This window comes from Mobula birostris, chromosome 30 (assembly GCF_030028105.1).
Source record: "Mobula birostris isolate sMobBir1 chromosome 30, sMobBir1.hap1, whole genome shotgun sequence".
NCBI lineage: Eukaryota > Metazoa > Chordata > Chondrichthyes > Myliobatiformes > Myliobatidae > Mobula > Mobula birostris.
In genome coordinates, this window is record NC_092399.1 from 14,225,780 (window position 1) to 14,239,015 (window position 13,236).

The 13,236-nt window shown below is 43.1% G+C and overlaps 1 protein-coding gene across 5 annotated transcripts in view; it reads left to right on the plus strand.

The window, feature by feature from the left end:
• Positions 1-13,236, plus strand: part of LOC140190656 (protein argonaute-1) — an 87,794-nt gene that overhangs the window by 40,268 nt on the left and 34,290 nt on the right. For all 5 annotated transcript variants that reach the window (XM_072247424.1, XM_072247425.1, XM_072247427.1 and 2 more), the window contains 4 exons: positions 923-1,010; positions 9,076-9,223; positions 9,476-9,595; positions 11,389-11,511. In XM_072247424.1, coding sequence (XP_072103525.1) covers positions 923-1,010; positions 9,076-9,223; positions 9,476-9,595; positions 11,389-11,511 — 479 coding nt within the window. The remainder of the gene's footprint in view (positions 1-922; positions 1,011-9,075; positions 9,224-9,475; positions 9,596-11,388; positions 11,512-13,236) is intronic.

A 13,236-nucleotide genomic window follows, 5' to 3' on the forward strand; every position in this document is an offset into this window, starting at 1 on the left:
TCAAATAAACTTCGACTGCAAGAGCTAATCAGAGGCTGGGTGTTCTTGGGTAAGTGGCTTGTCTGTTGATGTCCCAAAGCCTTTACACCGTCCAATTTGCAAAACAGGTTTGCAGCGGAGTATTCTTAGCTTTCATGAATGCAGCTCAAGTGAGTATGGTCGTATTGTGCTTAAATTAATGGATGGTTACTCCGATTATGAGAGTTCTGGTCTCACCAAGTAGAAAATGTTAATTATGTAAATTGGGAATTAAAAATTGTTATCAGTATCTATGACTGTATTAGTACTGACTGTGTAAAGTAAAAAAATCAGCCCAATCAGTTCAGGGGAAACCTTGTTGGACAGATAAAGTTCCAAACAAAACTGAACAACTCCAATCTATCAAGCAGATTGGCTTTCACTTCCTCCATCACTAGGGCAACATGGCTATGATGTGTGCCGACTAAATGTACTGGAATTAAGTGCCAAAGCTACTTTCCATTATCACCCTAACATGGCCCCTCCCAGAGGCAAAGCTGGCAGCTGCAACTACCAACTGTAAAGTCCCTGACAGACCACACAAATTCATGACTTGGAAATATACATTGGTATTCACTTGTGGTTTGATGTCAGTCCTGAAAATCTCTACTTAATACTGGGAATGTACTGCATTAGTTCAGATTAGCAGGTCACCAGCACCTTTTCAAGGATAAATGTGGATGGCAATCCACTGTGGCCTTGCTTCACCACCTTCACTTGTTCTTCACAAACAATGCATGTGTATTTCCAGTGGACTCACTAAATGGTATTGAGAAATACTTACTGAAATTTTGGTCTCTAGATGTAAACTTGCACAGGATAAACTTTCCCTTCCTTAACCCACTGTGCCATTAGGGAACCTCCAGAGTCCTGATTCTTGATTTTCTTCCTCTGGCTCTCACAGGTTTAAAAGTGGAAGTGACCCACTGTGGACAGATGAAGAGGAAATATCGAGTGTGCAATGTTACACGAAGGCCCGCCAGTCATCAAACGTAAGTACCCTCTCATTAAAGTGGTGAAATTTTAAGAAGTTTGTGTGTTGGCTTGTGTAACTAATAAAGTTTTGTGTTAAATTTAGGATGCAAACTTAGATTTCCGAATTATGGACACTTGTGTCAAATTAATTGTAGATTATATGTAATTAGGAACTTACAAAACTGAAGTAGACTCAACAGTTAGTATATACAGGTGTCCCCCGCTTTTCAAACGTTTGCTTTACGAAACCTCGCTGTTACGAAAGACCTACATTAGTTACCTGTTTTCACTAACAGAAGGTGATTGCGTCGCCTCTGATCTGGGCCGACATTTACGTGCCAAGCGGCACCTAATTAATTAGCTTGTTTATTTTGTTTTTTTTCTTAAAGATGTGCTGGGTGCATCCCGGCTACTGCTGCATTCTCCACGACAATGTATCGGCCAGTGGCCCAGAGGTTAGGGTCCGCTGCACCACCCCAACCTCTGATGACTCAGCCTAAAGCCTGATTTATACTTCTGCGTTAACTGGACGCCGTAACCTATGCAAGTGACCGACGCGCGTTGTGAGCATTTATACTTGTGCGTCGGTGTGTCTGCGTCACTCTGCAATTCGGGCATGTCACGCACGCGCACACACCTGCCCGCGCAAGGCTTCATGATCATGGTAGTCTTTCTGGGGGTAAACAAGTTTAAAGCGAGTGTTGTTTTTCATAAAAGCGAAATGTGTCCTCCATAATTTCGGAGATCTGTAAAGCTTTATGGAAAGCATTGCAGCCAGAGTTCCTTCCCTGCCCTTCAGTCGCCCAATGGGAAACTGTTGCAACATAGGAGGAAATACGATGCTCCCAGGCGGACCAATCACTGTTGTTGCGTTTTGTGTTGCTGCGACGCGCAGTTACATTTTGGGAGAGGTGCACGTCAGGCTCTGGCGTAGGGATCCGCGTTGGCTCTGCGTAGGGTTTGCGGCGACGCAGCACTTACGGCGTGGAGTTGACGCAGAAGTATAAATCAGGCTTAACACACCATCATCAGTGTGTTTGGCGCTGTCTTCCCAATTCCGGTAAGTAATACTACACTGTACATACATTATTTCTACTTTATATAGGCTGTGTATTTTTATGCGTTATTTGGTATGATTTGGCAGCTTCATAGCTTTAAAGGTTACTGGAGAGAGTGTTTCTGCCGAGAGTGCTAGCGTGAGATTTTCGCTACGGAGAACAGTGCGGCAATGATTGTGGAAAAAGTATTTCTACTTTATATAGGCTGTGTATTTATCATATCATTCCTGCTTTTACTATATGTTACTGTTATTTTAGGTTTTATGTGTTATTTGGTATGATTTGGTAGGTTATTTTTTGGGTCTGGGAAGGCTCACAAATTTTTCCCATATAAATAAATGGTAATTGCTTCTTCGCTTTATGACATTCCGGCTTACGAACCGTTTCATAGGAACGCTCTACCTTCGGATGGCGGGGGAAACCTGTATTGAAAAATTGTGTACATTTCCAATCAAATGTCAAAATGATGTTCAAAAGAATAAAATATATGCTTCAGGTGTGAAGATTTTGGATGATCTAAAGCAATTGTAGAATAAGTAGACGAGTCACAGAAATGGAAGGAGAGTTGGGAAAGAGAGCAGTAAAAGATGTAAGTAATTGGGGAAAGATTCTGGAGTACAGAAGCTGAGTAAGGCAAGGTTGGATTATAGTAGCTTTTTGGAGTCAGAATAAGTTATAGTAACAGATGGGGACAGTTGTGGCACAACAGTACACTTTTTGAGGGATTAGCAAACCATCAGAAGAATGTTGAAACTTAATCGGTTTATTATTGTCACTTGTTTGAAAGTTAAAAGTGAATTTATTATATGTCACAATGTAATGCCTTGAGATTCATTTTCTTGCGGACATTCACAGTAAATACAAAGAAACAATAGAGTCAATGAAAAGCTGCACATGACAGTGGTATAGGAAGTTTGCAGTTTAGAATGGTGTTGGTGTGACACAGCGACACCTTGCTGGCAGCAAACTAAACTACAAACTACTCTATTAATCACGCTTCAGTCAGAAGCCTGTAACTTCCCTTTCGGAGTTGTTTCTGAAAACACTGTACAACCTGGTATTTTTGCGGTGTGAACTGAAGTTTCAAAGGTGCGGGACAGTTGTGGCATGTATGGGCCATATCGAGGTGGCCTGTGCCCAAGAGTGAGGAACAAGCCGATGTTTGGCTGTTGCTGGAGTGGACTTGGAGCCGACTCAAAGCGGCAGAACCAAGGTGAGGCAGCAGGGCCTGGGCCTTGGAGCAAGTCAGTGTTTGACCGATTTGAGCACTGGGCCAGGTTGGAGAAGTCGGGCACAGGCCGAATTGAGACGGTGGGGTCTGAGCCTAGCCCCGAGAGCACGTTGAGGCACTGTGACCAGGGTCCGAGACCCGATGTTTGGTCAATTTAAGCACCGGCCTGGATTGAAATGTCAAGGGGTCAGGGTGGGGGAGCGGGATGAGTCAGTGTGCAGCTTGCTGCTCAGCGAGGCTTACTCACCTGTGCCCAACTGAGGCTGTGGCCTGCAACAAACAGGCTGCTGGACCGCTGCAGTGTTGGCTGGCTTTACGGCTATGAATTCACTTTCAGGAACTTCAGTTCTGAATGTTGCTTGCTTACTTATTGTTTGCATGATTTGTTCTTTTTTTGGCGCTTTGGGTGTTTGGCAGTCTTTTTTAATGGGTTGTATTGGGAATCTCAAGGTTGTATATCATAAACATACTTTGATAATAAATGTACTTTGAACTTTGCTGGGGGGGGACAGACTTAGTTTTGCATGCCATCCATTTAGATCATTGTATCTAACAGGGTTGTTATCATGGGTGAATTTAGCTTCCCTAATATTGATTGGCACCTGATTAGTTCCAAGGGTTTAGATGGGGCAGAGTTTGTTAAGTGTGTCCAGGACGGATTCCTGTCACAGTATGTGGACAGGCCAACTAGGGGGAATGCCATACTAGATCTAGTGCTAGTTAATGAACCGGGTCAGGTCACAGATCTCTCAGTGGGTGAGCATCTTGGGGACAGTGATCACCGCTCCCTGGCCTTTAGCATTATCATGGAAAAGGATAGAATCAGAGAGGACAGGAAAATTTTTAATTGGGGAAGGGCAAATTATGAGGCTATAAGGCTAGAACTTGCAGGTGTGAATTGGGATGATGTTTTTGCAGGGAAATGTACTATGGACATGTGGTCGATGTTTAGAGATCTCTTGCAGGATGTTAGGGATAAATTTGTCCCGGTGAGGAAGGTAAAGAATGGTAGGGTGAAGGAACCATGGGTGACAAGGAAGGTGGAAAATCTAGTCAGCTGGAAGAAGGCAGCATACATGAGGTTTAGGAAGCAAGGATCAGATGGGCCTATTGAGGAATATAGGGAAACAAGAAAGGAGCTTAAGAAGGAGCTGAGAAGAGCAAGAAGGGGGCATGAGAAGGCCTTGGCGAGTAGGTAAAGGAAAATCCCAAGGCATTCTTCAATTATGTGAAGAAAAAAGGATGACAGGAGTGAAGGTAGGACCGATTAGAGATGAAGGTGGGAAGATGTGCCTGGAGGCTGTGGAAGTGAGCGAGGTGCTCAATGAATACTTCTCTTCGGTATTCACCAATGAGAGGGAACTTGATGGTGGGGACAATATGAGTGAGGTTGATGTTCTGAAGCATGTTGATATTAAGGGAGAGGAAGTTGTTAAAATACATTAGGACAGATAAGCCCCCAGGGGCCTGACGGAATATTCCCCAGGCTGCTCCACGAGGCGAGGGAAGAGATTGCTGAGCCTCTGGCTAGGATCTTTATGTCCTCGTTGTCCACGGGAATGGTACTGGAGGATTGGAGGGAGGCAAATGTTGTCCCCTTGTTCAAAAAAGGTAGTAGGGATAGTCCGGGTAATTATAGACCAGTGAGCCTTACGTCTGTGGTGGGAAAGCTGTTGGAAAAGATTCTTAGAGATAGGATCTCTGGGCATTTAGAGAATCATGGTCTGATCAGGGACAGTCAGCATGGCTTTGTAAAGGGCAGATCGTGTCTAGCAAGCCTGATAGAGTTCTTTGAGGAGGTGACCAGGCATATAGATGAGGGTAGTGCAGTGGATGTGATCTATATGGATTTTAGTAAGGCATTTGACAAGATTCCACATGGTAGGCTTATTCAGAAAGTCAGAAGGCATGGTATCCAGGGAAGTTTGGCCAGGTGGATTCAGAATTGGCTTGCCTGCAGAAGGCAGAGGGTTGTGGTGGAGGGAGTACATTCAGATTGGAGGATTGTGACCAGTGGTGTCCCACAAGGATCTGTTCTGGGATTTCTACTTCTCGTGATATTTATTAACGACCTGGATGTGGGGGTAGAAGGGTGGGTTGGCAAGTTTGCAGACGACACAAAGGTTGGTGGTGTTGTAGATAGTGTAAAGGATTGTCAAAGATTGCAGAGAGACATTGATAGGATGCAGAAGTGGACTGAGAAGTGGCAGATGGAGTTCAACCCAGAGAAGTGTGAGGTGGTACACTTTGGAAGGACAAACTCCAAGGCAGAATACAAAGTAAATGGCAGGATACTTGGTAGTGTGGAGGAGCAGAGGGATCTGGGGATACATGTCCACAGATCCCTGAAAGTTGCCTCACAGGTGGATAGGGTAGTTAAGAAAGCTTATGGGGTGTTAGCTTTCATAAGTCAAGGGATAGAGTTTAAGAGTCGCAATGTAATGATGCAGCTCTATAAAACTCTGGTTAGGCCACACTTGGAGTACTGTAACACACATCAAAGTTGCTGGTGAACTCAGCAGGCCAGGCAGCATCTCTAGGAAGAGGTACAGTCAATGTTTCGGGCCGAGACCTTTCGTCAGGACTAACTGAAAGAAGAACTAGTCAGAGATTTTAAAGTGGGAGGGGGAGGGGGAGATCCAAAGTGATAGGAGAAGACAGGAGGGGGAGGGATGGAGCCAAGAGCTGGACAGGTGATTGGCAAAAGGGATATGAGAGGATCATGGGACAGGAGACCCAGGGAGAAGGAAAAGGGGGAGGGGGGGAAAACCCAGAGGATGGGCAAGGGGTATAGTCAGAGGGAGAAAAAGGAGAGTGAGAGAAAGAATGTGTGTATATAAATAAATAACGGATGGGGTATGGGGGGGAGGTGGGGCATTAGCAGAAGTTAGAGAAGTCAATGTTCATGCCATCAGGTTGGAGGCTACCCAGACGGAATATAAGGTGTTGTTCCTCCAACCTGAGTGTGGCTTCATCTTTACAGTAGAGGAGGCCATGGATAGACATATCAGAATGGGAATGGGATGTGGAATTAAAATGTGTGGCCACTGGGAGATCCTGCTTTCTCTGACGGACAGAGCATAGGTGTTCAGCAAAACGATCTCACAGTCTGCGTCGGGTCTCGCCAATATATAGAAGGCCACATCGGGAGCACCGGGCGCAGTATATCACCCCAGCCAACTCACAAGTGAAGTGTCGCCTCACCTGGAAGGACTGTGTGGGGCCCTGAATGGTGGTAAGGGAGGAAGTGTAAGGGCATGTGTAGCACTTGTTCCGCTAACTCTGACTTAGACTATACCCATTGCACATCCTCCGGGTTTTCCCCCCCCCCCTCCCCCTTTTCCTTCTCCCTGGGCCTCTTGTCTCATGATCCTCTCATATCCCTTTTGCCAATCACCTGTCCAGCTCTTGGCTCTATCCCTCCCCCTCCTGTCTTCTATCATTTTGGATCTTCCCCTCCCCCCCCACTTTCAAATCTCTGACTAGCTCTTTCTTCAGTTAGTCCTGACGAAGGGTCTCGGCCCGAAACATCGACTGTACCTCTTCCTAGAGATGCTGCCTGGCCTGCTGCATTCACCAGCAACTTTGATGTGTGCTGGTTGAATTTCCAGCATCTGCAGAATTCCTCGTGTTTACTTGGAGTACTGTGTCCAGTTCTGGTCGCCTCACTATAGGAAGGATGTGGAAGCATTGGAAAAGGTACAGTGGAGATTTACCAGGATGCTGCCTGGTTTAGAGAGTATGCATTGTGATCAGAGATTAAGGGAGCGAGGGCTTGACTCTCTGGAGAGAAGGAGGATGAGAGGAGACATGATAGAGGTGTACAAGATAATAAGAATAGAAAGAGTGGATAGCCAGCGCCTCTTCCCCAGGGCACCACTGCTCAATACAAGAGGACATGGCTTTCAGGTAAGGGGTGGGAAGTTCAGGGGGGATATTAGAGGAAGGTTTTTTACTCAGAGAGTGGTTGGTGCATGGAATGCACTGCCTGAGTCAGTGGTGGAGGCAGATACACTAGTGAAATTTAAGAGACTACTAGACAGGTATATGGGGGAATTTAAGGTGGGGGCTTATATGGGAGGCGGGGTTTGAGGGTCGGCTCAACATTGTGGGCCGAAGGGCCTGTACTGTGCTGTACTATTCTATGTTCTATCTGCCTCTACCACCGTTGCCAGCAGTGCATTCCACGCACCCACCACCCTGTGTGGAAAAACTTAACTCTGACATCCCGCGTGTGCCTACTTCCAAGCACCTTAAAACTATGCCCCGTCGTGTTAGCCATTTCAGTCCTGGGAAAAAGCCTCTGGTTATCTACACGATCAATGCCTCTCATCATCTTATACACCTCTATCAGGTCATCTTTCACCCTCCGTCGCTCCAAGGCTGAAAAGGATAAGTTCACTCAACCTATTCTCATAAGGCATGCTCTCCAATCCAGGCAATGTCCTGTAAATCTCCTCTGCACTCTCTCTATAGTATCCACACCCTTCCTGCAGTGAGGTGACCGGAACTGAACACAGCACTCCAAGTCTGACCAAGGTCTTGCATAGCTGTAACATTACCGCACTGCACTTGGACTCAGTCCCATGGTTGAAGAAGACCAACACACCATACACCTTCGCAACAACATCGTCAACCTGCGCAGCAGCTTTGAGTGTCCTATGGACACAGACCTCAAGATCTTGCTGATCCTCCACACTGCCAAGAGTCTTACCGTTATTATTATATTGTGTCTTCAAATTTGCCCTACCAGAATGAACCATCCATGACATCTATTTTTGGCTTGTTAGACATGTCCTCCACCATGAAGACAGACACAAAATAGTAATTCAAGGCCTCAGCCGCTTCCACATTACTTAATATTAATTCCCCTTTCCCATCTTCCAAGAGATCTACATTCACCTTAGTCACCCTTTTATGCTTGATATGATTATAAAAACATTTACTATCTGTTTTTGCATTTTTTGTGATAGTTAATTTTCATAATGTCTTCCCTTATTGCTTTCTTTACTTAGTGGTTCTTTGGCATTTTTCCAGTCTTCCAGTTACTTACTACTCTTGGCCACTTTATATGCACGAGCTTTTAATTTGATGCCTTCTATTTATTTCCTTTGTAATCCAAGGCTGGCTCTCCCCACCTTACTGTTCTTGCTTTTAACTGGAATATGCTTTAGTTGAGCACTGTGAAAAAATCTTTTTGAAACTCTTCCACTGTTTCTCAACTATCTCACCATTGTGTTCCCATTGTATACCAGACAACTCTTCCCTCATCCCGTCCCTTGTGTAGACATAATATGCTGTTTTTAGATCAGACTATTGCACCTCTTATTTGTATGAGAAATGTATTAATACTTTGACACTCTTTCCAATAGGATTCCTAGCTGCATGGTTAGCAATTTTACTTGTCTCATTGCATGGGACAGGTTCCACCATAGGTTCAATAGCATGCTGTTCAAGAAAACTGTCATTGATGCATTTTATGAAGTCCTCCATAAAGCTGCCTCAACCAGCTTGATTTGCCTGATCTGTGCAAGTTAAAAGTCCCCCACTTTTTACTTAATTATGGGCTGCAAGGTTTGAAGCTTATCTTGGGGTCCAATAAAATGTAGAGATTGTACATTCTTGGTTTATGTCTGAGTGGTGTATGGGGAAGCAAAAGGAGAAATAAAATTGTGGACTGGTGGAAATCAAACAGAATTGGCCTTAGTTAAGGAAAGCATGCATGAGTTTATGCTTAGTGAACATTGGTAAAATGCGATGAGAGTTCATAATCGTGTGAATGTTTTCTCCCAGGTTCCCACTACAGCTGGAAAGTGGACAGACTGTAGAGTGCACAGTGGCTCAGTATTTCAAACAGAAATACAATCTGCAGCTAAAATACCCACACTTACCCTGTCTACAGGTGGGACAGGAGCAGAAGCACACTTACCTACCACTAGAGGTGAGAGATGATTACAGTGTGGTTGCAGGTCATGTTCTGTAATTTTCCTATTAGTGTTTACTTTCTAAACAAGGCATCCTGCCTGTTCTTTACTGTGAGTCTCAATATGAATGTCAATGATGCCCTGTTATTAATCCTCTCCCTGGCTATTCCGACATTTTGCAGATCTAGATGTCTTGATAATTCTTACTTCATTGTTACATTATTAAGCGGGATACCTTTTGCAGAATTATAATGACTTTTCTTTTGTAGGTCTGCAACATAGTACCAGGGCAGCGATGTATCAAAAAACTCACAGACAATCAGACATCAACAATGATCAAAGCAACAGCACGGTCAGCGCCCGACCGGCAGGAAGAGATTAGTCGATTGGTGAGTGACAGAAAACAGTGATTTCTGTGGCAGAGTTCATTTGCAACTTCTGTTTAATTTGTGTGTAGATAATTGATAGGCCACTGTTAACGAATGTTGAACGGCCTTCACACTTGTTTCTCTAGTTTGGCTACTGAAAACTAGACTATCAGCAAAAAGTTATTTTTACCTAAACCCCTACTGGTACACATCTTAAATTAAATTCTTTCCACACTCACTGTATCCATTTATATTATTTTCAACAATTATTTAAATTGTTGTGCCTTGGCTTAACGGTCACTTGAGGTAACATTTTCCAAATTCTAATAAACAGCTGCGTGAAAACATCCTACCAACTATCCTTCTTACACCAGTCCTTCATTTATTAACTTGCCAGATGAAGACTTTTCATACCTATCTTCAAAAATTTCTTCTTGATCTCATTAACCTGTTTCTGAGTGAAGAAAGTGACAATTTTTCTTGATGATAAAATCACATCACTATTGTTTAATTCCAGTGAATCTTTTTGTGCTTGGAGACAGCCATAGTATGCAGAAAATGTTTACACACACACACCCACCCCCACCTCAAGCCGCTGGTGACTTGTTCACTGAACCACGTAAGATAATGTGTCTTAGATTCAACATGGGCAATATCAAGGTTCTCTGCCAGCCTGATCCCGCTTCAGCACAATGCCCTCTGAAAATCAAGGTTTCTTGTGAGACCCCTGAATGCATGGACATTTTCAATATCTTGTAACAAAGACAAATACCAATTTTGAAATTCAACACTCCCATCAATGCATCTACACAGTTTTTGGTTGCTTGAAGTGAGGGTATTTGAAGATAGAAGTCTTAGACCTGGTGCAAAGCTTGTGTTCTGCCAACCATCTGTTATCCATGCTGTCCTTTTTGGTCTCTGCACAAACTCTCCAAACTCATTGGAAGAATAAGTGAATCATTTTCTTCCAGGTTAACATCCTAAACATTGAGGTGCTAATCAGTTATGTTAGACTGGCCACCTTTACGTAAGTGACACTTTTTCTTCCGACCTGTATTGTAGAGGGGGCTGTCAAGTAGATAGAGAAAGATTCAAGGCTCAAGAGCTCCGTGAAGAAATAACCGGCTTGTAGAAACCTCTGGCCCTTGGCTACTGAAAGTGAAGGGGCATTTGGCACGTTATCAGGAACCCCAAGGCCATGCATTGGGAGCACATGGAAGCTCTGCAAAAGACAAGAGTAGGCCTCTTCACAAACTATCCACTTGCCCACCACATCAACCATTTCCTTCTCCATCTATAGAAGTGTCTGCACTTCCCACATTGACATCATTAGCCACCTTAATAGGCACAAAACCAGAGTGGAAATTCTGGTTTCCTCCCACAGTCTGAAGACATACTGGTTAGTAGGTTAATTGGTCACTGTAAATTGTCCTATGATTAAGCTAGGTTTAAATAATTTGGTTGATGGACAGTGCGGCTTTTTGGGCCGGAAGGACCTATTCCACACTTTATTTCTAAATAAATAAATAAAGTCATCCTTTGTCCCAAAGGACTACCTAAGGGAAAGATCCCACTTTACTTCCTGCCTCACTGACCTCAAGCTAACACTCCAGTTTTCCTTACTGCGTTTCTTTCTCCGCCATTGGTATCAGAACTTATCAACATCATGCCTGAAGGCTCTAAACCTCCTGCTTTTTGCTGCTTATTGAGCATCTTGCTATAGGAAAAGTAAGAAAAATAAATTAAAACTACTTGTGTGATTGTAAACTTTCCACCCATGACACATTATGCTAATTGACATCTTTAACTTGCAGATGAAGAATGCCAGCTACAACCTTGATCCTTATATTCAGGAATTTGGGATAAAGGTGAAAGATGACATGACAGAAGTCACGGGCCGAGTTTTGCCAGCGCCAATTTTACAATATGGAGGCCGGGTAAGTGAATGATCTTCTATATACAAAGTGAGTCGTTGTCTGTCATGGGGTGCAGCATTATAAAATGTTCTGGTACATCAAAGATTATTTGAGATGCAACTTTAGGTTATAGTGCAGAAGAGTTAAGTAGTATTTGGACGCATGAATAGAATCCATACCTTATACTATGGCAGCTGTTCTTCACCATCACCATTCTTCTCAGAAGATGCAGCAAAGACAGTGAGTTTTTTCAAAAAGTCATTAGGTTTCCATGCACTTGTTCAATAGAGGAGTGGCATATATCGGAACATTCCTCTAGTTCACCTGTAATTGTGCTACTCAATATAGAGCTAAACAATTCAGATTAGTACTGCCATGGCATGTTCCTTTTAAGCTGCTTAAAAATCTGGAGATGTTGAAAAGGGGAAAATGTCAACCAATGGACAGAATTGAAAGGACACTGAATGTGGACATTTCCTTAGAACAAGATTTAGGCTTGTTCTTCACATATTTGTAGAATGCCTTGGGGTTTTCTTTAATCCTGCTTACCAAGGCCTGTTTCACCTGTTCACTCTCCTCTGGCTTTTTGAAGCTATTTGCTTAGGAGATGGAAGATATTTGTAAAATATGTGTATGTGCCTATGTCCATATGCATGCAGCTGTGTGTCTGCATGTCATTGTGGATTTAAGCAGTATCCTGCTGGTTTCCCTACGATAAACAAACCCACACCAAATAAATGAAAAAGGTAGTTTGAGGATGCTGGGAAACTTGCAGGGAAAGGGGGGTAATGTTTCAATATGTGTCGTTAACCTGAAACATTAGCTGTTTCTAATTCTATGGATGTTCCTTATGACATGTTTTCTTTGACAATTTCAGATCTCCTTGATCTGAGACACTTGCTTTAAGTGGAATTGCAAGCTTTACAGTAGAGAAGTCATGGTATAAAACTGTTCTTTATTTTCTTGAATCTGTCATGTTTGGGAGATGAGAAATTCCCAAACATTGCCACATGCCAACTGACAAAATTGAAATATTAAATAAGATTCATGAAAGACTTCCCAAATAATGCATTTTATACCTTTTCTTAAACTCTTGGCTAATCAGTGACTTGTCTTCACCGAATATGAATTTCAAGATTTTTGTACTTGATTTTGCATCTCAAATTAGGCTTTGCTGCATCCTAATTCAAATGTTCTTCTGCCTGATATCTTTTCACTCCAGTTCTTTTCCCTTCCCTTTTCATGTGACTCCCTGATTTCAAGGCTGCTACTTTGGTTCTCTCCATTCTTATATCTGTTTTTCTCACCTTTACTCTTCATTCCAGCTGCGTCCTTACAAGATGCACTTATAATTGCCATGATTGATGGTACTGTTTAAGTTCCTGAAAAGTGTGTTGGAGCTGCCTCAAAGTCTGTTTGTACTGTCCAGCTATTCTGCAGAATGAATTTACGGCATCTGTCTGATACCCTTACAGATTGCTGAATACAGTTTCTCCTTTTTAGTGTTTGTTACTAAATCAGTGCTCAATCCCAAGAATGTGTACAGACATAATTTCAGCTCTCAGCAAACCTCTGAAATGGTAATTGCTAGTTCCCTAAATCTAAACTGAAGAATGCATGGTATTACCAAAAGCTGTGAGGGGAGTATTTAGAAGGAAAGAAAATCTGCAATATATTAAATATTGATAGGACTTGTACATGATAAGGACAAAAGAGCTAAATTAGAATATCCACCTCTGACTAATT